At 40.1% G+C, this 26,530-nt stretch overlaps 1 protein-coding gene across 1 annotated transcript in view; it reads right to left on the reverse strand.

Moving 5' to 3' along the window:
* Positions 1–24,057, reverse strand: part of LOC121737688 (aminopeptidase N-like) — a 30,137-nt gene extending 6,080 nt beyond the window's left edge. Inside the window, exons 1-13 of the mRNA XM_042129356.1 lie at positions 24,025–24,057; positions 16,456–16,616; positions 7,396–7,477; positions 7,089–7,278; positions 6,545–6,703; positions 5,484–5,531; positions 5,137–5,299; positions 4,315–4,527; positions 2,399–2,608; positions 1,889–2,022; positions 1,297–1,489; positions 477–672; positions 70–232 (exon numbers count right to left, since the gene is read on the reverse strand). Of these exons, the coding sequence (XP_041985290.1) occupies positions 70–232; positions 477–672; positions 1,297–1,489; positions 1,889–2,022; positions 2,399–2,608; positions 4,315–4,527; positions 5,137–5,299; positions 5,484–5,531; positions 6,545–6,703; positions 7,089–7,278; positions 7,396–7,477; positions 16,456–16,611 (1,907 nt within the window). The 5' untranslated portion in view covers positions 16,612–16,616; positions 24,025–24,057. The remainder of the gene's footprint in view (positions 1–69; positions 233–476; positions 673–1,296; positions 1,490–1,888; positions 2,023–2,398; positions 2,609–4,314; positions 4,528–5,136; positions 5,300–5,483; positions 5,532–6,544; positions 6,704–7,088; positions 7,279–7,395; positions 7,478–16,455; positions 16,617–24,024) is intronic.
* Positions 24,058–26,530: the final 2,473 nt, after the last annotated feature.

The following is a 26,530-nucleotide window of genomic DNA, read 5'->3' on the forward strand; positions in this document are numbered from 1 at the left end:
GTTGCTTTCCATCAGGTGACCCGTTTGCTCGTTTGCCCCCATATTTCATAAAAAAAAAAAACTACTCACTGTAGCGGCACAGAATACGGCAGTTCTCCCTGCCAGGCGAGCGCGAAGGAGTCACTCAGCAGCTGTACTCGAGCGAGCACCGGCACGCGCGGTAGTCCCGATCCGCGTAGCGCCGCGGAGATGAGCCCCCAGTTGCGTTCGTCGTAATTCACGCGGTACGGGGCTGGGGGAGTGTGAACTTTATAAGGGGGAGTATATTTACATTACGCGAAATGATTTAACATATTTACTAATATATTTATTGAAAATCATAGTCACAAACCATTACCAAATACCAATACCAAATAAATCAGTGAATAATAACAGACTTCACACTGTGAAATCAATATACCTACTGAAATTAATAATAAGCTTAAATTATGTAATATATTTTTAGCTAGTAGTAGATGTGTTCTCTAAAAACTTACCAATCATATCATAGTTAAACAGCACCCACTGGTCTTCAGCTGAGTCATGGCTCATGATATGGGGGGAGCTAGTACCCTGCTCGTTTGTAAGCCACTGCACCGGTGGTTTCCTCTCGTCAGGCTCACACAGCACGCTTAGCGGGACGAACCATGATGATGATGATTGGCGTAATGCAGCGAGGGATAGGTAGCGTTTCTGTAGGTGACAATATTTTTCTTTAGTTATCTATACCAATATTATAACGAGATTTAGAAGTTTAAAAGAGACCAAAGAAAAGGACGTACCTAGGTTAGTTTTTTTTTCATAAAAATGCTTATTTTATTCCTACGAAATTTCCTGGTGTGCTTAATATTTTACTAACGTTGACTTAATATTATTGCTCATTATAATAGTAAAGGCAATGTTATAGATGTTTTTAAAGCTGTTTGATAAGTAATGTATAGTGATGATTTAAATAGTGATGTAAACAATTTTTCTGACACACTAGCATTCTGGCAAATGTTTTTCTGACTTAATCGTAGGGTTGTTAATAGTTTTTTTTTTTTTAGAAATAAGCAGTTTTGTGTCGTTTTTCCATGTAATTAGTGTTGTTATAAAAGTATTGTACAAAGTACAATAATGTATTAGGTTGACTGCTGAGTGAGAGCTTTGTATCAGCAGTTTACATTCATTAACATTGTTACATTTTACTTAATAAATCAGTGTAAGAACACCACTCATCGGGTTTGGTTGTTTCATTCCATCCCTATCTATCTGTAGAAACACTACAAGTATATTGTGTACAATAAATTGTTAAATAAATAAATTAAAAAGTCTTACCTGCGTAACACTCATTGTCTTGTCCCCATAGTTCCTGGTCACCGTCACTAACGGGTACCCTGTCTGTTTAGTCCACGTGTCCATAACCGTTTTCACGTTGAGCCCGGTAACCCCGCTCGCCTCATTCGCCGCGTCCAACTCCCCCCACAGGTCGTCTTGTTCCGCGTTAGAGTAGGAATACTTTTGGAGATAGCTGAAAAAAGGGGGAGTCGGTTAAGGATGCATGGGGATGCAAATCCCCCTTTTCAATGTGTTGAAAGTTAGGTTGAAAGAATTTATACTGTGTAAATTCGGTTGCAAATCCTCCTTTTTAGGGTTACGTAGTCAACAAAGAACCCTTATAGTTTCGGTCTGTCCGTCTGTTTGTCTGTCTGTCTGTCCGTCTGTCTATCCATATTATGTCTATGAATATACAATACTAACGATAACTACGGAACCCTATATCGCGTGTGGCCCGACACGCACTTGGCCGGTTTTAATTTAACTTGCGTTCAAAGTTGCGGAGAGGTAATGGATGATGTGTAAATTAAGTCCAGAGAAGATTTATACGTTGAGGGTAGGTTCATCTAGTTTAATATGTTTTGCATCTCACTTGTGCAGAGCCCGCCGGAACACGTCGTCGCCGAGGAACATGGACATCATGCGGATGAGCGCGCTGCCCTTGCGGTACGAGATGCTGTCGAATATCTCCGAGATGTGCTTCGGGTCTGTGATCTCTACTGATACCTGAATGACGAAAATGTAACATTTATTATTTATATACAATACAATACAAGCTATACCTATACTGTTTGATAACTAAATTATTTTTAATTCATTTTATTTCATACAAAAACACTACATCTACCCAATTTATATAGCCTATATCAGAATTCAGACTGGACATTGTTACAAGTCGAACTGCATACTCTTCGCAAAATTGGCAATTGTTACTTTTAACTTAATGTATAATGCAGTTTCATTATAGTCATTTTATGTATGATGTTTATTCAGAAAAGCCTAGGACGCCCAGGTGCAAGAGCTGTTGACCAGCTTGACATTTTCTATATTACATAACCAGCTAAAATATTAAATATTACCTTTCGTCCTAGTTCTAACTCACCGGGTGCGAAGACTCGAGAGCGTCCAACGACATCACACTCAGCGCGTTGTCCACCGCGTACAGTCTATCCGCGCGCCAGGACGGCTCCGCGTGCGCGACGCCGACGCTGGCCGCGTACGTCGCGAAGCCCTCGTTCAGCCAGAGGTCAGACCACCACTTCATGGTGACGAGATTACCGAACCACTGATGAGCGAGCTCGTGGGCTATCACCTGAAAGGAGGGTTGTGTTTGATTATTATTTTTAACAAAAAATTAAAACCGACTTCCAAGGTAAAAACAATAATAATATGATCTAAAAAGTATTAAATAACTCTTACTCTATAATAGTGCCTTTTTCAGAATTCGTCTAAATCTCAACTATTTCTGTACATACCTAATACAGTCTTCATTATTAGAAGTCGGTACCAGCTAATTTTATCGTTAGTTCAGTCAATGTCAGAATATCTGAAGCTTTTGGGACTGGTACCGACTTCAAAGTAATGAAGACTGTAGTATGTACAGAAATAGTTGAGATTTAGACGAATTCTGAAACAGGCACTATTATAGAGTAAGAGTTATTTAATACTTTTTAGATCATATTATTATTGTTTTTACCTTGGAAGTCGGTTTTAATTTTTTGTTAAAAATAATAATTTCACTCTTTTTAGTTATCTACAAGATAAGGCTTTATGCGTAAATAACCACTACGAATGTTAATTATTCACATTATGTTACTGTAAGCGAAATTGTGGTAAATGCTTGCAGTTATCTAAGCAATGCTGCAATTCAAAAACTTTTATCTTTAAAGGTTCAGGAGTTCTGTTCAGTGCCTTTGGACCAAGAGACACCTTCGTATGAACTTTCTCTTATTCGTAATATATTTTTAAGTTACTAGAAACAACATTTTAACCACTATGAGTCTTATGATAAATTTCAAGGATTTCCCTCGATTGCTCATAGATCCCATCATCAGCTCACCACTTTCATAATTATTATACAAAATCAAGATTACATCCTACGAGTATACAACAACACAAGAATTTTGAAAATCGGTCCACAAGCAGCGAAATAATCATCAAAAACATCTGCTTCGATGCAAAATATCACGAAAAGCATCAACAATTGGGTCATAATGTGATGACCCATGGCATAATTATGATTTTGATGATGATGATCAAATAAATTGATGTGTTGGCTAATGCTTTCAGTTGTTTAAACAACGCCGAAATCCCCAAACCTGTATCTATAAGGATTCAAAAGTTCTGTTGGGTACCTTCGGATCCAGGGTATAACCTGGTGCGAAATCTTACTTTTTGGTAGTATTTACCTCGAATGCTTCAGAAAAAATTGAAATCACTATATGTTTCCATACAAATTTCAAGGAGTCCCCTCGATTCCTCCAGGATCCTATCATCAGATCACCATTTTTGTGAACATGATACCAAATTCGAGTTAAACCCTATACAACACAAAAAGAATTTTGAAAATCTGATCACAAACGGCTGAGTTATCGTTGAACATACAAAAAAAAAGATACATACAGCCGAACGTATAACCTCCTCCTTTTTGGAAGTCGGTAAAAAAGAAATAAAATTTTATTGTAAGATTGACTTATCAAGCTGTAATCTGTTGGTAATAAACAAAACGAACCAAGAGCAACTTTGAGAAATGTGGAGCACAAACAGACACTGGGATAGAGCTAGACATGTCAAACTCATAACACCCTTTAGTTTTTTTTCTAATATTATTTTATAATCAATAAAAATATGACGGTCGACTCTTCTCATAATAATTTCTAATTTCTGTCTTAATAACATTTGCACATTGTGCAATGAAAGATGAATAGTGCATTTTCTTAATTTGATCTCTTGACGTGGTTTTAATTAATATAGATTAAATGGGACCTAGCTATCTGTAGGTTCAATTTAGCAACCTACCTCAGCAACCCTCTCTTTGTTCAAGAAGGATGACTCCATCTTGTCATACAACAGATCCACCTCCCTGTACGTGATAAGGCCCCAGTTCTCCATGGCACCGGCGCTGAAGTCCGGTATAGCTATCATGTCCTGCTTTGGCAGGGGGAACGACAGGTTGAAGTAGCTCTCGAAGTGCGTAAGGACTTTGGGGCCGACGGTCGCCGCGTATGCTGCCTGAAATCAATGACAATAATTAGTACACCCCTGAAAAAAAAACTTTGATTTGATGAATTATTATAAATTATAATTAACACTATCAAACACGTCAGCAAACAATTATATTTCGTAATTTTATCTTAAAAACTACACTTATAGTTGACTCATGTTATAAAATCTAATCCCCCATTCATAGGATCCGCAATCCCCCTTGTGCAAAACCAAAGACATATATGAAACATGCTATGATACTTAAGTAAATAAATAAATGACTGGGGGACAGCGATTTCATTTATCTATAACTAGTTACCCTAATTACAATAATTTCCTGGCGTACTTACTCCCCCTTACGTAATCCATGTTATAATACCCTATTTCCCATTCATGCGGCATCCACTCCCCCTCACCAAATTTATTCTATGGGACCTCTCCCCTGTTAATGGGGTACCTAGTCCCCCTTACGAAATCCATACTACAAAACCTCTTATTTACTCATGGGGTACCTACTCCCCCATAATCCAACCAAACTACACAACCTTTTGTCCACTCATGGGGTATCCACTCCCCCTTACCCCAACCATACTATTCAACCTCTCCTCCACTAATGGGGTATCTACTCCTCCTCACCTGATCCATGCTGTCTCTCCTCGCCCAGACCCTGAACTTGGTGGTGGACAGCTCGGGTGGACTTTCCACGTGGCCGAAGGTGGACACCACGTATGCCACCAGGTAGGTAGACATAGGTACTGATGTCTCGAATTGGGACCATATGAACATTGATTTTGGTTTCCTGAAAGTATGGTTGTAACTTTTCAGGTTGTTAAGAAAAGGAATTTATTTATTTATTAATATTATTGAATTTTTTTTTTTAAAAGAACGGTGAAATACTTTTAAAAGTATATTTAACTACAGACATGATTATTGATGGCAATACTTGAAATATGGTTAAAAAAGTAATGATATAGAAAACTTACTTGAACTTATCTCCAATGACCTCCCATGACCAGTGTTCTTCAAGAGCACTGTAAAAAGAAAAAAAATATATATTATTAATTACAAAATCATAAAAATATGTTCGTCTTCTAAATTAATAAACTGCAAAAAGTTTTTTTTCTGATTTTTAGCGTCAGAAACTAATTTCGGCAATATAAAACTTTGTAATGTAGGTATGCTTGACTGTACTGTGTTGACCGACTGTTCGTTTGACGGATTGCTCGACGGATCGCACGACCGGTCTACTCACTTGTCCTTAGACGACTCAGCTAGCGGCATGTTGGAGATGGCGGTGTATGTGGCGTCGTGGCCGATGTTGATGGCAAACGTGGCTTTGTATATTGGCTCGTCGGGCGACGGATCGCTCGACCGGTCTACTCACTTGTCCTTAGACGACTCAGCTAGCGGCATGTTGGAGATGGCGGTGTATGTGGCGTCGTGGCCGATGTTGATGGCAAACGTGGCTTTGTATATTGGCTCGTCGGGCGACGGATCGCTCGACCGGTCTACTCACTTGTCCTTAGACGACTCAGCTAGCGGCATGTTGGAGATGGCGGTGTATGTGGCGTCGTGGCCGATGTTGATGGCAAACGTGGCTTTGTATATTGGCTCGTCGGGCGACGGATCGCTCGACCGGTCTACTCACTTGTCCTTAGACGACTCAGCTAGCGGCATGTTGGAGATGGCGGTGTATGTGGCGTCGTGGCCGATGTTGATGGTAAACGTGGCTTTGTATATTGGCTCGTCGGGCGACGGATCGCTCGACCGGTCTACTCACTTGTCCTTAGACGACTCAGCTAGCGGCATGTTGGAGATGGCGGTGTATGTGGCGTCGTGGCCGATGTTGATGGCGAACGTGGCTTTGTATATTGGCTCGTCGGGCGACGGATCGCTCGACCGGTCTACTCACTTGTCCTTAGACGACTCAGCTAGCGGCATGTTGGAGATGGCGGTGTATGTGGCGTCGTGGCTGATGTTGATGGCAAACGTGGCTTTGTATATTGGCTCGTCGGGCGACGGATCGCTCGACCGGTCTACTCACTTGTCCTTAGACGACTCAGCTAGCGGCATGTTGGAGATGGCGGTGTATGTGGCGTCGTGGCCGATGTTGATGGCGAACGTGGCTTTGTATATCGGCTCGTCGAAGCACGGGAACGCCTTGCGAGCTGATATCGCTTCGAACTGAGTGGTTATGAGATAGCTGGAAGAGGAGGGAGAGAAGATTAAGCTAAGTCCTTGTCTGTCAAGAGACTTCCTAAGCAGAAGGAATATAATAACGTCTGTTTTTTAATTAGTAAGATGCTAATTGTTATAAACATAGCAAAATCTACGGTACCTACATTAGACTTAGCTATGTTTCAATGACAAATGATCCAAAATCATAAATTTTCCTATATAATTATCAAAAAGAAGCGTACATCCTAAAGTATCATCATTCTGATCCTGTACACTGCCTAAAGTGTTATACCAAACTTTGTGTTGTTATACGCTGTACGCGAGAAGGATCTTTTAAGTTTTTAACACCGTCATCTTGAAAATTATCCCTGTACTAAAAACTTGAACTTGAAAATTATCCCTCTACTCACTGTATCCAATCCGAGTCCTTCAGCGTGTAGCTGCTCACGTAAGCTCCATTAAGACCTTTCTTCAGGTTGCCACTGAAGGGCACCACCAGGTGGTACTCCTGACCCTCGCGTAGCTCATCACCCAGGGTCACGGTCAGGAAGTTGTAAGTGTCGTTGATGGAGACACTGGTGACCTTGACGGGTTCCGGACCTGATGATGAGGGGTATTCTAAGTTATGTTTACTAATATGATACGAAAATATTTGTTTGTTTGTTAACTTTCGTCTTTCAGGAATAGAGTCCCCCTGGAATTTTGCACTTTACTCACCTTTGATGGCCACATTTTCGTCAGCAATGAGCAAATCTTGCGCGTGGAGGACGATCTTCGACGTTGACTCTTTGACGAATAACTGCGAAATTGAGACAAATATTATTTCACTATAACTTTGATAACGACCGTAAAATTGATTTGATAAAAACGTTTTTAATGCAAAAAATAAATAAGATATTGTAGGCAGTACTGCAGCGTCTAATGTTCGGGCCACACTAACGTCAAATGCCGTTAATTATCGCGTTGTTGGACGTTAGCCGTAGGTGTAGCCACAATTTAACGCGATAATTTTCAACGGCGTTTACAATGCCGTTGACGATAGCTCTTAACTAGTGGCGGTACATCAAATAGATTAACGCGAGAATTAATGCGATGAAGCGGCCACACTACGTATCGTCACTTTGCGTTGAGAGCCCGACGGGATCACACGTGTTGGCTTCGACTTGTTTGCATTTAAATCGCACGTCTTTTAAATTTAAATTCGTACTTTGGTTATGGAGTCTTCACTCCACTCGACTAGTTACTCCTAGTGAGAAAGTAATTGCTTTTTTTTTGAGATTTTGCAAACCGAACCATGTTTGTGGGATCTGAAACTCAAAAGTTACAAGAATCGTGGAATGCAAAGTGATGCTTGACGACGAATAATAGAATTATTACCTTTTGAAGAAATGAATTAACATTAAGTATAAAAAGATAAAAGCGACTTCAAAATTGTACGTAATTTAGAATTAAATCTCCCTACCTTGCCTCTAGGTCCCTCAAGAAAGAGATTACTCGGGCAAAGCAACAGCACGTCAATAGAATTGGCAAGAGACTTCAGTGCCTCCCCTCGGGAACCCGTGCATTCTGGTCTCTGGCCAAAGCTATTGAAGGAAATTTCTGCAAGCCAACCCAACCATCCCTACACGTAGGAAATGGATCGTTGGCCCAGGACGCAAAGGACAAAGCCGATCTTCTGGGCAAGCTCTTTGCGTCAAACTCGACCCTGGATGACGGGGGCAGAAACCGCCGACCATACCGCGATGCACGAGCATCATGTCGGATATTCGGTTTCATCAGCGCTCAGTGCGAAAAGCCCTCTGTTCCCTTGATATCCAAAAGTCGAGTGGGCCTGACGGAATCCCGCCTATTGTGATGAAAAAGTGTGCTCCAGAGTTGGCTCCGGTCTTGACGCGTCTTTTTCGGCTCTCCTATTCCACTGGCATCGTCCCGGCTTCCTGGAAGACAGCCTTGGTGCACCCGATCCCCAAAAAAGGTGACCGCTCAAATCCTTCCAACTACAGACCAATCGCTATAACCTCTCTCTTCTCGAAAATAATGGAATCCATTATCAATAGCCAGCTTCTTCGATACTTGGACGGCCAGGGATTGTTAAGCGACAAACAATACGGGTTCCGTAAGGGTCGCTCGGCTGGTGATCTCTTGGCATACCTGACTCATCGTTGGGCTCAGGCAATTGAGTCGAAGGGAGAGACAGTTGGCTGTTAGTTTGGACATTGCGAAGGCCTTCGATCGGGTTTGGCATAAAGCGCTGCTATCAAAGCTTCCATCATACGGGCTGCCCGAGAAATTATGTAAGTGGGTCACTAGTTTCTTAGCAGACAGAAGCATAAAGGTCGTAGTTGACGGCGAATGCTCGGAAACTCAGTCTGTTAATGCTGGTGTCCCTCAGGGCTGTGTGCTATCGCCTACTCTATTCATACTGCATATCAATGACATGTTACAAACCAACGGCATTCATTGCTATGCGGATGATAGTACAGGTGATGCTGTATATACCGGCTCCCCTAATATTTCTCGGCAAAATGTCACTGAGAGTCGAAACGAACTTGTGTCTAAGGTGGAGAATTCATTGGAGAAGGTCTCTGAATGGGGTATACGTTACTTAGTCCAATTCAACCCCGCCAAGACACAAGTCTGCGCGTTCACCACTAAAAAGTCACCAATGGTCGTTTATCCTCGTTTCGAGGGCACATCTTTAACCATCTCCCCTAGTATTGAGATACTTAGCGTCAACATATCGAGGGTAAGGCCAAATTAGCCTCGAAGAAGCTTGGTGTTCTTAACAGAGCGAGAAAGTACTTCAGTCCGGACCAACGCCTACAACTCTACAAGGCGAAAGTTCGGCCTCATATGGAATATTGTTCTCATCTCTGGGCAGGGGCGCCAAAATACCAACTGCTCCCTCTGGATCGTATCCAACGAAGGGCTGCTCGAATTGTTGACTGCCATAGTGTTTCAAACAGCTTGGACCCCCTGCAATTACGCCGAGATGTAGCTTCACTCTGCATCCTCTATCGGTTGTATCACGGGGAGTGCTCTGAGGAATTGTTCGGAATCATACCACCTGCAACTTTTCGCTATCGTCCCACGCGAAAAACATACCATCCTCATCACCTTGATGAGTGGCAGTCTTCCACAGTGCGTTTTTCGCGTAACTTTCTGGCGCGCACTGTAAAACTCTGGAATGAACTGTCACCAGCAGTATTTCCGGACCGATACGACCTGCAAACCTTCAAGAAAAGAGCGTATTCCCTCTTAAAAGGCCGGCAACGCACCTGCAGCTCTTCTGATGTTGCGAGTGTCCATGGGCGACGGTAGTTGCTTACCATCAGGTGACCCGTTTGCTCGTTTGCCCCCTTATTTAATAAAAAAAAAAAACCTCCAAAACTACTGAACCAATTTTGATGCAACTTGCACTATTCCCTAAGTTGAACAATATCTAGTACAACAATAAAAGATTTACTGAATTCGCAATGGTAGTTCCAGAGATATGCGAACACAAACATAAAAACATACATACATACATACCTACTTACATACATAAATACCTACACTTTTGAAATATTTTGGCACCCTTTGTTCAGACGCTGATATACGAAAATTAGGCAGTTCTGGAATATTACATACATACGCGTCGAATTAATAACCTCCTTTTTTTGAAGTCGGTTAAGTAAAATCAACGCCGTTTTCAATGCCGTTGGGCATTAAACGTTGACCGTTCAAGTGTAGCCACCCACTTTAACGCGTTAAAATTATCGCAATAATTGTCGCGTTGTTGGGCATTGACGTTAAACGTTAGTGTGGCCCGAACTTAAGGGTCAATTTATATTTTATACCAGCGCAGAGTCGAAGCGCATCGAAACGAATTATTAAAACTGAACATAACAAATTCAACCTTAACTCGCACTTTATTACTTCTGAGAAATGAAAAAAGATCGCGCATCCGCGCGCATTCGCGTGAATGCGCGCGACCAACGCTGATGATGACGCCTCGCAGAAATAATGTATGCGCTACGCTTTAGAATTAAGGTTGAATTTACTGTGTTCAGTGTTTGGGAATTCGCTTCGCTTCGACTCTGCGCTATTATAAATTGACCCTTAGGATGGCGGCAGAGTTCGTACATACTACATAGGGGCGGCAAAATTAGTGGCCTATACTCATAAAAAATATAAATTCGGCTTTGTTGTTGTAGCCAGTAGCCATCTTGACACTGGTACCGATGACTCACTGCGAGTGCGCACTTATTATTCTCAAGAGCACTGTCATTGTCATACAACTATGTTGGCTCCAACAATAATGTATTTTTTGTTGAAAGTGGGTGAGGTCGAACACCTTGACATCACTGTAATACCCGGTTTCTCTTCATCATCATCAGGCTGACCACACGCTTAGACGTGGGAGAGCCATGCTTCGGCACGAATGGAGCTCGAGGAATACCACGTTCTCACAGAAAACCGGCGTGAAACAGTGAGTGAGTGAGTTTACCGGAGGCCCAATCCCCTACCCTATTCTCTTCCCTACCCTCCCCTATTCCCTTCCCTCCCCATCCCTACCCTCCCCTAATGCTGCGAGTGTCTATGGGCGACGGAAGTTGCTTTCCATCAGGTGACCCGTTTGCTCGTTTGCCCCCTTATTTCATTTCAAAAAAAATTAAAGTAACTCTTCCTGCGCTGCTACTTTCACAGTGAACTCTATGCAAGAGACACATATTACGAGTATTATTATATGTTGTAAGCAATTTTATTATTTTACTAGATGACCCGGTGAAGCCTTCTCTGGACTTCTACGAATATCTAATTTTAGTCTCGAAGACTAAAATTAGCCAAATCGGTTCAGCCGTTCCCGAGTTTTTGCTTGACTAACAAAATTTATAATTCATAGATAAGTAGGTATAACAAAGCTTTTTTTTTCAATAAATCAAGGAAAGTGGAAAACGAAACGCTAGATTCTAGAAGCGTCGAAAACTTTAGACCTGGAGGCCTACTACGAAACGGTTTTGAGACTCAAACAATCGTACGAGAATGCCGCGTCCTGCTCTAACAAACGTGTAATGACGTTGTTAGAGCAGGACGCAGCATTCTCGTTCGATTGAGTCTCAAAACAGGGCCCGTACCACGAAACGGTTTTGAGACTCTAACCAATCGTACGAGAATGCCGCGTCCTGCTCTAACAAACGTGTAATGACGTTGTTAGAGCAGGACGTGGCATTCTCGTCCGAATGTTTGAGTCTCAAAACCGTTTCGTGGTACGGCCCCAGTTTCGCAGTAGGCCTTTCGTAGGGCCTGTACCACGAAACCGTTTTGAGATAACAACATAATATTATATTTGTTTTGAGAGACAATACATCCTACCGAGTAAAGAGGCGGGACAGTGCACTCGGCCGAGTACTCGGCAGTCTCGCCACTCTCCTCGGTAGGTGTAATCAAGGCAATTGTCTGCTATGTCCAAGTAAGCGGAGAATGGAGATGCGACCATTAGTATGATAAAAGTGTCCTCGACAAGGAAAACTTAAGGCTAGGTAAAGGCCGACTGGTTTATATTCATAACGTGTTACCTAATGTACATTAACAATCCGTACTAATGATAATATTATAAATGAGAAAGTGTGTCTGTCTGTTACATCTTCACGTCCAAGCCGCTGAACCGATTTTCTGAAATTTGCTATGGAGATACTTTGAGTCCCGGGAAAGGACATAGGATACTTTTCATCCCAGAATAATAAAAAGTAAAAAAACTAAAACCCAACTACGACAAAAAACAACGCGGAAAAAGTTTAAAACAAGATTTTCAGAATACTGAACTGAACAATGTTGTTAATTGCAAGTAAATGGACACAGTAGACTCTGCCAAGATGCCTTCGTTGTAAATTGACAATAATGTCGTACAATACTATTCTGAAGTATGCAATATTTTCATGTTTGGAAAACCGCAGTCACACGTTGTCAAAGTGCTACGGTAGATAGGTATATGTAACGTGTGACTACGCCTTTCCAAACATGAAAATTTATCTCTACATAGTGAATATAACATACCTCGAGACGACTCTTTAGCGTCCGCTAGAGGGCGCCACATTAGATTCTGTGAAACCCCCATAAAGCCTATAACCAGCGGACAATTAAGACGCTTCTAGTGATATGTCGTTTGTCGAATTCTGATAAGTAGTTTAGAAGTTACGAGGGAACAGATGAACATACATACATACATAGCCTGTCAAAACTCAAAATTATAACCTTCCTTTTGCTTTGCCGTAGTCGGGTAAAAATTAACGGTTGCTGCCACAGAAATAAATCAAGATCGGCTAAGCGGGTGAAATACGTGTGTTTCAATCTTGCACAAGTGAGCAAGATTTGTTGAACGTTCATTCAGTCAGCGCGCACGTCTCGACTTGATTACACCGGAGCGGTTGTGCAAAAATGCCTCATTGTGCAGTGTCTCATGTAAAAACAGAAGTACGAAAGTGAATCGGTCAAAAGGAGGTATTTCTTTCCACGGGTAAGTTATTTGTTCTAACTAAATGCAAAGCAAAAATTTACACGATCGATTCCTTAGCGCGTTGCCGTTCTATCTTGATTTATTTCTGTGGTTGCTGCGCTATATTGTGCACGTCATTTGCTTGCTAGTTTAGCTACCAAGTTGCGCGACCTAGGTATTACGTCTCGATTAATATTTAATAATAATTGTTATCACCATAAGAAATACGCATAATTCATAAATAAGGTTTTATATGGTCATTGGTTCCACACAATAGAAACTAAATCAAGTCTTGACAACGGGAAAAATCCTTAACAACATCTTCAAGGTGTTCTGACTCCTCAGGACAGAAATAAAACCCGCCTTATAGAGTAACCACAGAGAGTAACATTCTAGACTCTGTTTCAGTAACCACAGAGAGTAACATTCTAGACTCTGTTTCAGTAACCACAGAGAGTAACATTCTAAACTCTGTTTCAGTAACCACAGAGAGTAACATTCTAGACTCTGTTTCAGTAACCACAGAGAGTAACATTCTAGACTTTGTTTCAGTAACCACAGAGAGTAACATTCTAGACTCTGTTTCAGTAACCACAGAGAGTAACATTCTAGACTCTGTTTCAGTAACCACAGAGAGTAACATTCTAGACTCTGTTTCAGTAACCACAGAGAGTAACATTCTAAACTCTGTTTCAGTAACCACAGAGAGTAACATTCTAGACTCTGTTTCAGTAACCACAGAGAGTAACATTCTAAACTCTGTTTCAGTAACCACAGAGAGTAACATTCTAGACTCTGTTTCAGTAACCACAGAGAGTAACATTCTAGACTCTGTTTCAGTAACCACAGAGAGTAACATTCTAGACTCTGTTTCAGTAACCACAGAGAGTAACATTCTAGACTCTGTTTCAGTAACCACAGAGAGTAACATTCTAAACTCTGTTTCAGTAACCACAGAGAGTAACATTCTAGACTCTGTTTCAGTAACCACAGAGAGTAACATTCTAGACTCTGTTTCAGTAACCACAGAGAGTAACATTCTAGACTCTGTTTCAGTAACCACAGAGAGTAACATTCTAGACTCTGTTTCAGTAACCACAGAGAGTAACATTCTAGACTCTGTTTCAGTAACCACAGAGAGTAACATTCTAAACTCTGTTTCAGTAACCACAGAGAGTAACATTCTAAACTCTGTTTCAGTAACCACAGAGAGTAACATTCTAGACTCTGTTTCAGTAACCACAGAGAGTAACATTCTAAACTCTGTTTCAGTAACCACAGAGAGTAACATTCTAGACTCTGTTTCAGTAACCACAGAGAGTAACATTCTAGACTCTGTTTCAGTAACCACAGAGAGTAACATTCTAGACTCTGTTTCAGTAACCACAGAGAGTAACACTCTAAACTCTGTTTCAGTAACCACAGAGAGTAACATTCTAGACTCTGTTTCAGTAACCACAGAGAGTAACATTCTAAACTCTGTTTCAGTAACCACAGAGAGTAACATTCTAGACTCTGTTTCAGTAACCACAGAGAGTAACATTCTAGACTCTGTTTCAGTAACCACAGAGAGTAACATTCTAGACTCTGTTTCAGTAACCACAGAGAGTAACATTCTAGACTCTGTTTCAGTAACCACAGAGAGTAACATTCTAGACTCTGTTTCAGTAACCACAGAGAGTAACATTCTAGACTCTGTTTCAGTTTTCCTTCCGTTGGTATACCTACTTTACAAGTGGTCACTTTTGAATATATTGTTTTTATGAAATAAGGGGGCAAACGAGCAAACGGGTCACCTGTTGGAAAGCAACTTCCGTCGCCCATGGACACTCGCAGCATCAGAAGAGCTGCAGGTGCGTTGCCGGCCTCTTAAGATGGAATAGGGTAATAGGGGAGGGTAGGGAAGGGATGGGTAGGGAATAGGGGAGGGTAGGGATGGGAAGGGAATAGGGTAGGGGATTGGGCCTCCGGTAAACTCACTTACTCGGCGAAACACAGTGCAAGCGCTGTTTCACGCCGGTTTTCTGTGAGAACGTGGTATTTCTCCGGTCGAGCCGGCCATTCGTGCCGAAGCATGGCTCTCCCACGTATAATTCTTATAAGGGTTCCGCCACCAAAACCTTTTGAAAACCGCTGTTCTAGATGTTTAAACTTTTCGGACGGGGAAGGCGAATTCTATCTTACTTGGTACCTGGATGTGAGCGTAGTTACAAAGTTACAATAGCATAGCTTAAGCAGTCAGCACACTTATTACCCTGGTCCCTGATACATAGACGCACGCGTTGTTTACAGCGCGTAGCTTCTAAACCCCTATAGCAGCCTGGTATTATAGACGGATCTCTACTATAAACTCAAGCGCCGTAGCTCCTGGATCCTGGTACTTTCGCCGCTACTAGGCACATCTCTAACCTCATCGTGATATCCACGACACCGAAGAAGCTGAAGTTAGTAAGGCCAGAAGCCAACGCATGATGAAATAGGTCTTTTAAAGACCTTGGACAGAGAGGGAATAGTCGCTAGCAATATTTCAGCGCGTATCTTCAGGAATTTCTGGTCGCCTGGTACGCATAGCTTCCTGCATGACGCTCTAAGCCGCGCATCGCACCTTCTAGACCTTATGTTAGTCAGTAGCCTGGTACCTTGACGTGCGCGTAGCTTTTACCTATGGCAGCGGTCTCTCCTATTGTCTGGAGCGAGTAGCTCCTGTCCCTCTATGACATCCTAGTACTTTTGCTCTCACCGTGATATCCACGATGCCTAAGAAGCTAAAGTTAGTAGCGGGATTGACGTCGTACGTCAGCCGTACGTCGTAGTGCGACGGCGCCACCAGCCCCGGCAGGCGGCAGCTTGTATTTCTCGAGACCGCTCATAGCAGAAGCCAACGTATGATGAAATAGGTCTTAAGACCTTGGACAGAGAGGTAATAGTCGCTCGCAATATTTCAGGGCGTATCTTCAGGCATTTCTGGTCGCCTGGTACCTCGACGCGTGCGCAGCAGAAAGTGGCCCATTCACTATCCTGCATTGCAGTCCGCCGGCTTATGCAGGATAGTGAAATGTAAATGGTGTCGCAGGCCTGCATGGCTGCAGGCCTGCAACAGCATTTACTATCCTGCATAAGCCGGCGGACTGCCGTGAATGGGCCCTTTAAGTCGCGCATCGCACCTTAATCTAGACCTTATGTTAATCAGTAGCCTGGTACCTTGATGTGCACGTAGCTTTTACCCATGGCAGCGGTCTCTCCTATTCACTCAAGCGAGTAGCTCCTGTACCTCTATGACATCCTAGTACTTTTGCTCTCACCGTGATATCCACGACGCCGAAGAAGCTGAAGTTAGTAGCGGGGTCGACGTCGTACGTCAGCCGTACGTCGTAGTGCGACGGCGCCACCAGACCCGGCAGCTTGTATTCCGCCAGACCGTTCACACCGACCGCACACGCGAGGAGTAGCCACAGCATTGTATCTGAAAGTAGATTGGTGGTTAGGTGGGTCGTAAACCGATCTGTACTGGTAGGTCTGGTAGGCTGGTAGGAATCTGAAGAAAACTCAGTAGCAACTGTGCTACTGAATTTTCTTCAGATTTGTGGAAATATGAGTGGAAGTCCCAAACTTAGATCTTTGTTCAGTCAGACTCAGACTGTACCTTACTGTTTTGATTGTCTGTTGAGGTACCACCGAGGTAGCCAACTCAGAAGACGTGGTAGAGCCATGCTTCGGCACGAATGGGCCGGCTCGACCGGAGAAATACCACGGGCTCACAGAAAACAGGCGTGAAACAGCGCTTGCGCTGTGTTTCGCCGAGTGAATGAGTTTACCGGATTCCCAATTCCTTCCCTACCCGCCCCTATTCCCTTCCCTTCCTATCCCTACCCTCCCCTATTACCCTATTCCCTCGGCAACGCACCTGCAGCTCTTCTGATGCTGCGAGTGTCCATGGGCGACGGAAGTTGCTTTCCATCAGGTGACCCGTTTGCTTGTTTGCCCCCTTATTTCATATAAAAAACCTAGTACGGCACTTTTCCTTTCACCGTTATATCCAGGACGATTAAAACATAACTATATGTACTAATTATATAGCATAACTATATTTAATAATTATATAGCATAACTATATGTACTAATTATATAGCATAAATGCAAGTCTTGTTTTCGTGGGATAAACGAATATCTTCGCAAACAAACTTGCTGGCAAGATATTCTTAACCAAGCGGCCAGCATATAAGACTACTGTCTACTTATGCAGAAGGTAAGAGCGATTAACATATAAGTTGACAATAATATGCGGGTTATAATAACTGTACTATATACCACACGCCACATAATCATACCGGTCAAGGTGAAATTACTGAGATTACTACACACAGGTAATGACTATTCTTTTACGCTCAGCGCTGGTTAACCAAGTGATAGTTAGAACTGTATCCATACTGATAAGTGGTATTATTAGAAATGCGAAAATGTGTTTGTCTGCTTGTCACCTCTTTACGCTTAAACCGCTGAACCGATGTGATGAAATTTGGAGACACTTTTAGTCTTGAGAAAGGACATAGGATACTTTTTATCCCGGAAAATGTACGGTTTCCGCGCGATAAACGCATTTCGGCACATCCGAGTTGCGACTTGCGGGTATCAAGCTCCATGGCGGGTTTTGGAACTGTTCTTTTCAAGTTGAACAACAATTTGCGCAGTTTTTTAATGTTTTACATTTAAATTCCGATTTTTCTGACTCATCACTGTGCAAAACTTTGCAACCTTGAAAGTCAAATCGTGCGAAAACATGTTATACAATAGCACAATATGATCAATACTAATTACTGATCTTTAAAAAAATCGATGTTGACCATTGAGTTACAAACGTTAAACTATGATGTTGATTATTCATTTTACTAGAACTCTATAACTTTGGAATTTGCCCAGATACAGCGTAAGTTTATAAAATGTGTTTATTTAGATTTTAGATCATCTTTAGGTCATACTAGGTCGTCTGAACTAGGCGCATACATACTTTGGCGTGATCGACGATCGACAGTCAACCGAAAGCAGCAAAACAAAGCCATGTCATAGTCGCACTCACACTCGTACCCTTCTACCTTCCCTACCCTCCCCTTTTCCCCTCCCTCCCCTATTACCCTATTCCCTCTTAAATGGCCGGCAACGCACCTGCAGCTCTTCTGATGCTGCGAGTGTCCATGGGCGGCGAAAGTTGCTTTGCATCAGGTGACCCGTTTGCTCGTTTGCTCCCTTATTTCAGTAAAAAAAACTATAAGATCGCTAGGCAAAAATGGAAGCGGAACGCGCAGTGTTCGGTTTTTAGGTCCCATTGGCGGGGCTCGGAGGGTTTGAAGCGCGCGGGGACACGCTATAGATAGATCAGTGATCAGACGGGGCGGCATTGGTAGATGGCGATTGCGTTTTACACATTATTGGTAGACATTTCTTTTATAAAATAAAGGGGCAAACGAGCAAACGCGTCACCTGATGGAAAGCAACTACCGTCGCGCATGGACACTCACAACATCAGAAGATCTGCAGGTGCTTTGCCGGGCTTCTAAGAAAGAAAGAAAGAAGAAAGAAAGAAAAAATTTATAAGACGGAATACGCTCTCTTCTTGAAGGTTTGCAGGTCGTCTTGGTCCGGAATTATTCTGCTGTATATTGTACACTGTACACATACCTGAAATTACCCCCTGCAGTTTCCTCAAGCGATCTTACAGCGGTACGCGGCCTATGTGCGATTTTATGATGGCCGTGTCACCAGAATCAGCCGCGCATAACGTGAGACCATGTCACGGCCGAATATGCGTTTTCATGATTAAACAATCATGTCATTTTATCAAATTGGCTAATTTTATACGATTTTATAAGTAGGTATGTACTAACTTTCGAGTAACCAGTAGGTATGATTAAGTTTTACTTATGTAGAACCTATACGTACTAGAAATTATAGTACCACTAGACACGTTCGGCGCGGCCAGGCACGGTCGCAGCCTGAAATTTGGTTGGGGGGGGGGGGGGTCACTCAGTAGTCACTACACTATTTTTTTTTATCTGCGCCCTCGGACGGTTCTGGGTTCACAGCAGCTGTCTAAGGTCGGACAAAGTGGTGGTTAGGGGATAGCTAGAAATTTCCTTTTATTATTTAGCAATATTTTGAGATATTTCAATTTGACCTTAGATTTTGGAGGGGGTCATGTCCCCTGTGACCGCCCCCTTCGGACCGTGCCTGCGCGCGGCTTCGCCCGCGTAAATTAGATATTTCACAGACAAATTAGTCCACAAAAAATAGCCTATGATCCTCCACGTGGTCTACTTCGTATCTGTGCCAAATAACAGAAAAGTTTACTCCAGTAGTTCGTGAGATAAGCCCTTTCAAATAATCTCCCCCGTTTTTTCCACATTTTCCTCTATTTCTTCGCTCCTATTAAGTAGGTAAGTACTAGAACTGCGTTCGCGTGAAAATTCATTTATCGTGCCGAAAGAGCACTTTCCGTAACGCTAACTTTCCTGTCTATCCTGATCCTAGTATGCTGTATGTCCTGCATACTAAATTTTATCAAAATCGGTTAAGCGGTGTAGAACAGATAGACAGTCCATTACATTGGCGTCGGAATAAGCAATGCTCTGCTTGTTTTGATTTATGTACCTACTTAGTTTAATTAAAAATGTTTGAAATCATGCATAAAATTAGGTCAAGCAAAAAAAACCATTAAAAAAATCGGCCAAGTGCGATTTGGACTCGCGCACGAAGGGTTCCGCACCATTATAATATATGTAGAGCAAAAATAGTAAAAAAATTTGATTTTTGTAGTTATGGAAGTCTTTCGCCAGAACACCGTTTGTTCATTGACAAAAATGAATTAGATTTTTTGGAATAACTGTGTAAAATGTGAGCCTGGGAATGTAGAGATAAAATTGTAGAAAGAAATAATGAGTCCGAATATTTTAATTAGACCAACCTGATTAGTGATTACAAGCAAAGAATTCTGTTTAAATAGAAGATTTTTCGTAGGTATGGCCTATGGCTTCCTTCGCTTTTATGGATTTAAAGTTTAAGTTCTTTTAAAGCACTTGGATGAATCAATTATTGTGACTTCCATTATTTAAAATATATTTTAAAATAAACGTTTATTTTAAAAATCCCAAATTAGGATTTATTAGCGGCACGGCATGTCAAAAGCCGAAACTTTTTTTGACAGTTTTTTTATTTTAAATTTAAAATCGAGTAGGCATTGACATTTGACTGGATAAATGCAAAAAATTACTGGGAACTTAGTCATCTAGCCTATGACCTGTAGGCATACAAGTACAGGGACAGCAAATACAACAATAATATTATTTTACAAGTTAAACAATCATTTTATAAAAAAAAAATTAAAAATACATATACAGTGTGTAACAAAAATAAGTGATAATACTTTAGGGTGTGTACATGTTCCTTGTAGAGAGTTCACTGTGAAAGTAGCAGCGCTGAAAGACCAACATTTTTTTTTCACTTTTGTATGAGCAAGGGCCCGAGCGTCACGAGTTTCCCCATACAAAACTGAAAATTTTTTTTGATCTTTCAGCGCTGCTACTCTCACAGTGAACTCTCTACAAGGAACACGTACACACCCTAAAGTATTATCACTTATTTTTGTTACACCCTGTATTTACAATAGGTATGGCCATGATGTCGGAAAATTTAGGACGTCGCGCGTCGTCGTTGACGTTACTTTGTTGGATTTTTGTGATATTTTTGGACCATCAATGTTATAACTATTATAACAATACTGTTGTTGGTTGTTAGGGTGCTGTGACGATTTATAACGTGATTATAATAATAATAAAAAAATAAAAAATTAAAATCAAAAATAATTCCGCTTTTTCAATAAACAAATAATAAAGTAAAAAACGAAAAAATCAAAGCAACTGGTGTTAAAAAGGTAGAAACGAAACAGTATTTAAGGTAAAATGTGCCATTTAACGAAAAAATAGTCAATATGCGATCACACTTTTGTATTACAAGTACAAATTGTTGTAATTTACAACAATATTATTATCTTAAAATATATTCCAAAAGCTCTTTAATATATATTGCCTCATCTATTTGTGACTTTTGACTTGTTTCGTAGAACCGGTTATGCGCTTTCTGACATAAATATTAGGATGTTCAGAGAGCGTTCAACTTTAATGTGATAATATTATTTAGGCGAATAATATGAAGAATACGTCATAAGCGAAAAACAAGACCAAAACTTAGCATATATTAACATTAAAAAGTATTTTTAAGTTCCTTCATGTTAAATTGTGCCTGAAAAGAACAAAATAAACAGTGAATAGTATTATCCGTACTCATATTATAAATGCGCAGTTGTGCGGTGTGTCTGTCTGTCTGTCTTTTACTTCTTCACGTCCAAACCGCTGAACCGAACTTGCTGAAATTTGGTATGGACATAATTTGAGTCCCAGGAAAGATTATCCGTTATACTCATAGGTTACATTTTATCCCGAAAAACGTACGGTTCCTGCACGATAAACGAAATTTTACGCAACTGAGTTGCGCGCATAATCTAGTAAAACAATTCACAAAAAAGTGTTTAATAAAAATTACATTTTTTAAATCAAAGTGCAAGTTTGTATGACAGCGTATTTTAGCGATCGTGTTTTTAACTGATTACTTCATTTCTATTTTTATTTTTTTTATGAAATAAGGGGACAAGCGAGCAAACGGGTCACCTGATGGAAAGCAACTTCCGTCGCCCATGGATACTCGCAGCATCAGAAGAGCTGCAGGTGCGTTGCCGGCCTTTTAAGAGGGAATAGGGTAATAGGGGAGGGTAGAGATGGGAAGGGAAGGGAAGGGAATAGGGGAGGGTAGGGAAGGGAATGGGGAGGGTAGGGAAGGGAATAGGGTAGGGGATTGGGCCTCCGGTAAACTCACTCACTCGGCGAAACACAGCGTAAGCGCTGTTTCACGCCGGTTTTCTGTGAGAACGTGGTATTTCTACGGTCGAGCCGGCCCATTCGTGCCGAAGCATGGCTCTCCCACGTATAAGTTAGTGTTACCTTCTACCTGTTTATTTATTACGCATAGTTCACAATACATATCACATAATAGTAATATTATGGACATGTAACTAGTTTATTCAAGCGTTAAAAACAAGGAATCCTTATACATAGTTACAATGTTTCTGACTAACGTTTACGGTTTAACGGTACGGTAAAAGTTTACGGTCTAATTTATGCTATTTTGTTAAGTAGCTAAAATAATTATTTTAGTAACAAAACCATAAATGAAGGCGCAAGAACGTGCTTCTATTAAATACTAAGATTCTGCTGTTTGTCGGTCGATCTGTTACTAGAATATATTATCTCCTTAAAAGTGATAGCGAGTTGATATTGTGATTTTCAACATTTTTGATAAAAAATTAGGTAAGGTAAAAGCACTAATGGCAGACGCTTTAAGGAAACATAAAACATTTGAATGTTATAAAATATATATTTATGAAAATAGAGGATTGATAAATTCTTCCATGTCTTCAGTAACTCTTACAAAATAAAACTATTATAATTATTCTCTGACAAATCAATAAAAAATATATATTATTGGTATTTTTGTAAACTTAGTCATAACAACAGCTAATAGATGACATCACAGAAAACGAACATCACTAACAGTAGACACCAATATGAACTAATAGTTGACATAGAACATTACATTACATTTAACATTTTTCCTATTATTAGGTCTTTATTTTTCATTTACTTCATCATAGTAACTACATGCATATGAAATATTATCCACGTTGTCTCCAGATTCTATCCATTCTTCTTCCATGCTGAAACTATCTTTCCTCTTATTTTTATTTTTCATATTTTTTTCCTAGTAAATTTATTTTCAGTCTTTAGTCTCCATGCTTCTCTTGCCTCTTTTTTTTCTTCTTTCTTTTCTCAGCTCTCCTTTTACTGCTAAAAAACTAAAGCAATCGATTTTTAGATCAGTACAAGGTCTAATATATCCATTTTAGGTACAGTAGTTCTAATTTGTTAGTTTGTTAATATAATTATATTTTCAGAGAATAGTGGTGATATTTGCAGTAGAATAAACTACAAAATAACTTTAGTATGTATTGCAAAACTAAAAGATGAGATCCATGTCATCTATTAGGTTTTTTACATTTTCAAGAACTAATAGTAGACAATATCCTTTATATTGTTAGGGAAAATGGAAAAAAAATCGTAAATAAACATTAATTAGTGTATACAACATGACCATTAATCCAATGAAATCAATAGTAATTAAGTACAAAAAATCAAATAAATGTATTCAAAACTTACGTGCAAAATTTCGCCTTCCTCAACCTATTTGCTAAGAAATTGCCGAGCGCGTGTTGACGTGGTCACATTATTTACGAAAACTGATCCTATTTTAAAATTTTGTTCCCGAAGGCGTCCCAAATATATTTTTTCACATCAACAGATAGCTTGAGAAGCTTATAAAATGTATAGTGTTGAGAAAAAATTAGACTAATTCTTATTTTTATGGTATTTTTGTCATCTATTAGTTCCGAGTCTACTATTAGTGCTTTTACCTTATATTGTTTTATTTTCCCACCATAAGCCATTCATATAAAAACAGAGATTTTGCACTAACATAAACAAATTAAATAAATAAACAAATTAAATTAATTAAATAAACATAAAAAATAAATTAAGACAGATATTATTTAAAAATATGGGTATATTTTTAAATAATATCTGTCTTAATTTACTGTTATTATGAAAACATTTTCGAATCTTAATCAATTATTTTCACATGACCCTCAATTTTTTTTAACCGGCTTCCACAAAGAAGGTTATTTAATTATATTCTAAAAGCGATCGTAAGCTTACCGAGTGTTTGCGGCGTCCCCCGTCGACACTCGGCCACAAACTGTTACTTGACGTAACACCTTCGAGCCGCTTCACACGTAACGGTCAAGAGTCAAGACACGACATACGGGCGCAGCTATACTTCAGACTCAATAAAGAATAAAGATTATCAGCGTATTTAAGGTTTTTGCTGTATTAAGCTATCATGCATCTTTCCAATTTCAGTATTCACTATCTAAACAATAAACATTGGGTAGCCATGGTCGTTGTATTTTAATTTACATATCGGTCTTACTGGAAATGGTTGGCATTATAATTATAACGGTCGAATTTAGCCTACCACTTTTTTCAAAGTCGGCTAAAATCATAACCCACGACATAATATCGTACACTGTAAACGTCTCCGGTTTCTCTGAACGTGTCTTGAAGTCATTGTCACGTCTGTAGTCGGCACGTCATTTTGAAAGTCCGAATCTAGATCGAGAGTTTTTGCACACGCAGCCTGAAGGACAATACTAATTTTAGGTTAGGTAATTTTAAATATTTCGATAGTTGGTAATTGGTATAAATTATAAGCTATTAAAAATTTCGAAAATCGGTTCACAAACGGCGGAGTAATCGTTGAACATAAAAAAAATATATAAGTATATAAAAAAATATATCCACAGCCGAACATATAACCTCCTCGTTTTTTGGAAGTCGGTTAAAAATAAAGACCGTGCCAGCAATCCGTGCGACAAAAAAACTTCCTTTAAAGTTTGTCAGTAGAAAGTACTAAAATCAATTTTAATAAAATCACTATTCATTTGATAGTATAAATAAAATAAAAGTTCTGAACATAAACAACGATATAGGTACGTGGATTTATAAAATAAAATTAATTATAAAATCAGATACTAAATGCTGACTTTTGTTGCCTTTTTTTGGGCGGACTGTCCCGCAAAATAAAAAAGTGTGCTCAACCAAACTTCTAACATTTCTTGAATATCGTTTTTTTTCTAGCAAGAAAATAAAACTTATTTCCATATTTCCGTACCTAATAAGTTGTTACAACATAAAGTTAATATGATGTTGAAACTTGTAAGGTCTATGACCTTCTTTCATTATAGACATAAGACAACCGAACAAGTATTTTGAGTTGGACTTGTACTATTATAATTTATACTTAATATACTTATTCTATTCTGTGGACTGTGGTTGGACTAGACTTGGCTAGACATAGTCATAAAATATAACTATCCATCGAACACACCTATTATATCCAGCGACGGATTAACCCTTAATCAAATTAAGCAATTGCCTAGGGCATCACATCTGAGAAGGCACCAGAGGAAGCCCAAAAAATCCGCCCATAGAACATCACTCTCTTACGTCACCAAAAACCACACCAAAAAAGTTTCTAGGAAAAAAAAAGTAAAAACTAAGTTTTTAGGCGGGTTTAGACTTTAGACCGATTTTAGTTGACGTACGGAGGGGGGCAAGATTTTCCTGTGTGTTCAAACACCTCAGGGCATGGATTGCTTAGGGCATCAAGTAGTCTTAATCCGTCACTGATTATATCCGGTAACGATACAGCGTTTTGACAAAACTTTCAAAACATTTTCGTCAAAATCATCAAAACGCTACACTCTACCAGCTGTAGTAATAGCAGAGTCGGCTTTAACCGAAAAGTTAACTAACAGTTAGCCGATTGTAGCTAATATAAGTGGTTAACTTCAGCTAATCAACTAACGGCAGCTCAAGCGCTGAGCAGCGCGCTCGACTTGAGCGGGATGCCAAATTTTGCTGTGTTTTCTAATAAGTATGACGATCCCGGAAGACGATTGACTTAAATGAAATTGAGATATATTTAAGAGGAGTCCACACCGCCGTTTTTCCATACAAACGCTGTCCCCTGTTTCCTCCCGTGATAATGCCGGTAGAGTTATGATTTTTTTCCTGAATATCTATGGCCACTATTAGCATGTCCCTATGTTTTCGTTTTTTTCATAATTTTATTATTAAAAAAGATAAGAACGTCCAAAAACCTAAAAAAATGGCAAGATTTTCTGTGTGTTCAAACACCCACAAAACAAAACTGGCTAAAATATACAAAAAAAATAAAACATAGAAACACAGCTCAAGCCTTGCTTTAATTCTTAATGAAAAAAGTACTTAAATCGGTTAAGTTTTGGAGAAGGAATCAGCGGACAACGAATCGAAGATTTTCTGTTCTTCTATTACAACTTTTGTCGTGTTGTCTCTATCGCGCTCTGCGTGGGAGACTTGAGATTGGTGAGACAGCAATACATTTTCAAATACCTATTTTCAGTTTCTCTCGTCCCTGGTGTATCCTCTTAATCATTGTAACTTGTAAGTATATTTATCTGATATTTGCCTAACGGAAAACACGATTCACTAATTATTAACCCCCGACAAAAAAGAGGGGTGTTATAAGTTTGACGTGTCTGTCTGTCTGTCTGTTTGTCTGTGTGTGTATCTGTCCGTGGCATCGTAGCATCCAAACGGGTGGACCGATTTTGATCTA

The sequence above is a fragment of the Aricia agestis genome, chromosome 21 (genome assembly GCF_905147365.1).
Source record: "Aricia agestis chromosome 21, ilAriAges1.1, whole genome shotgun sequence".
Classification (NCBI taxonomy): domain Eukaryota; kingdom Metazoa; phylum Arthropoda; class Insecta; order Lepidoptera; family Lycaenidae; genus Aricia; species Aricia agestis.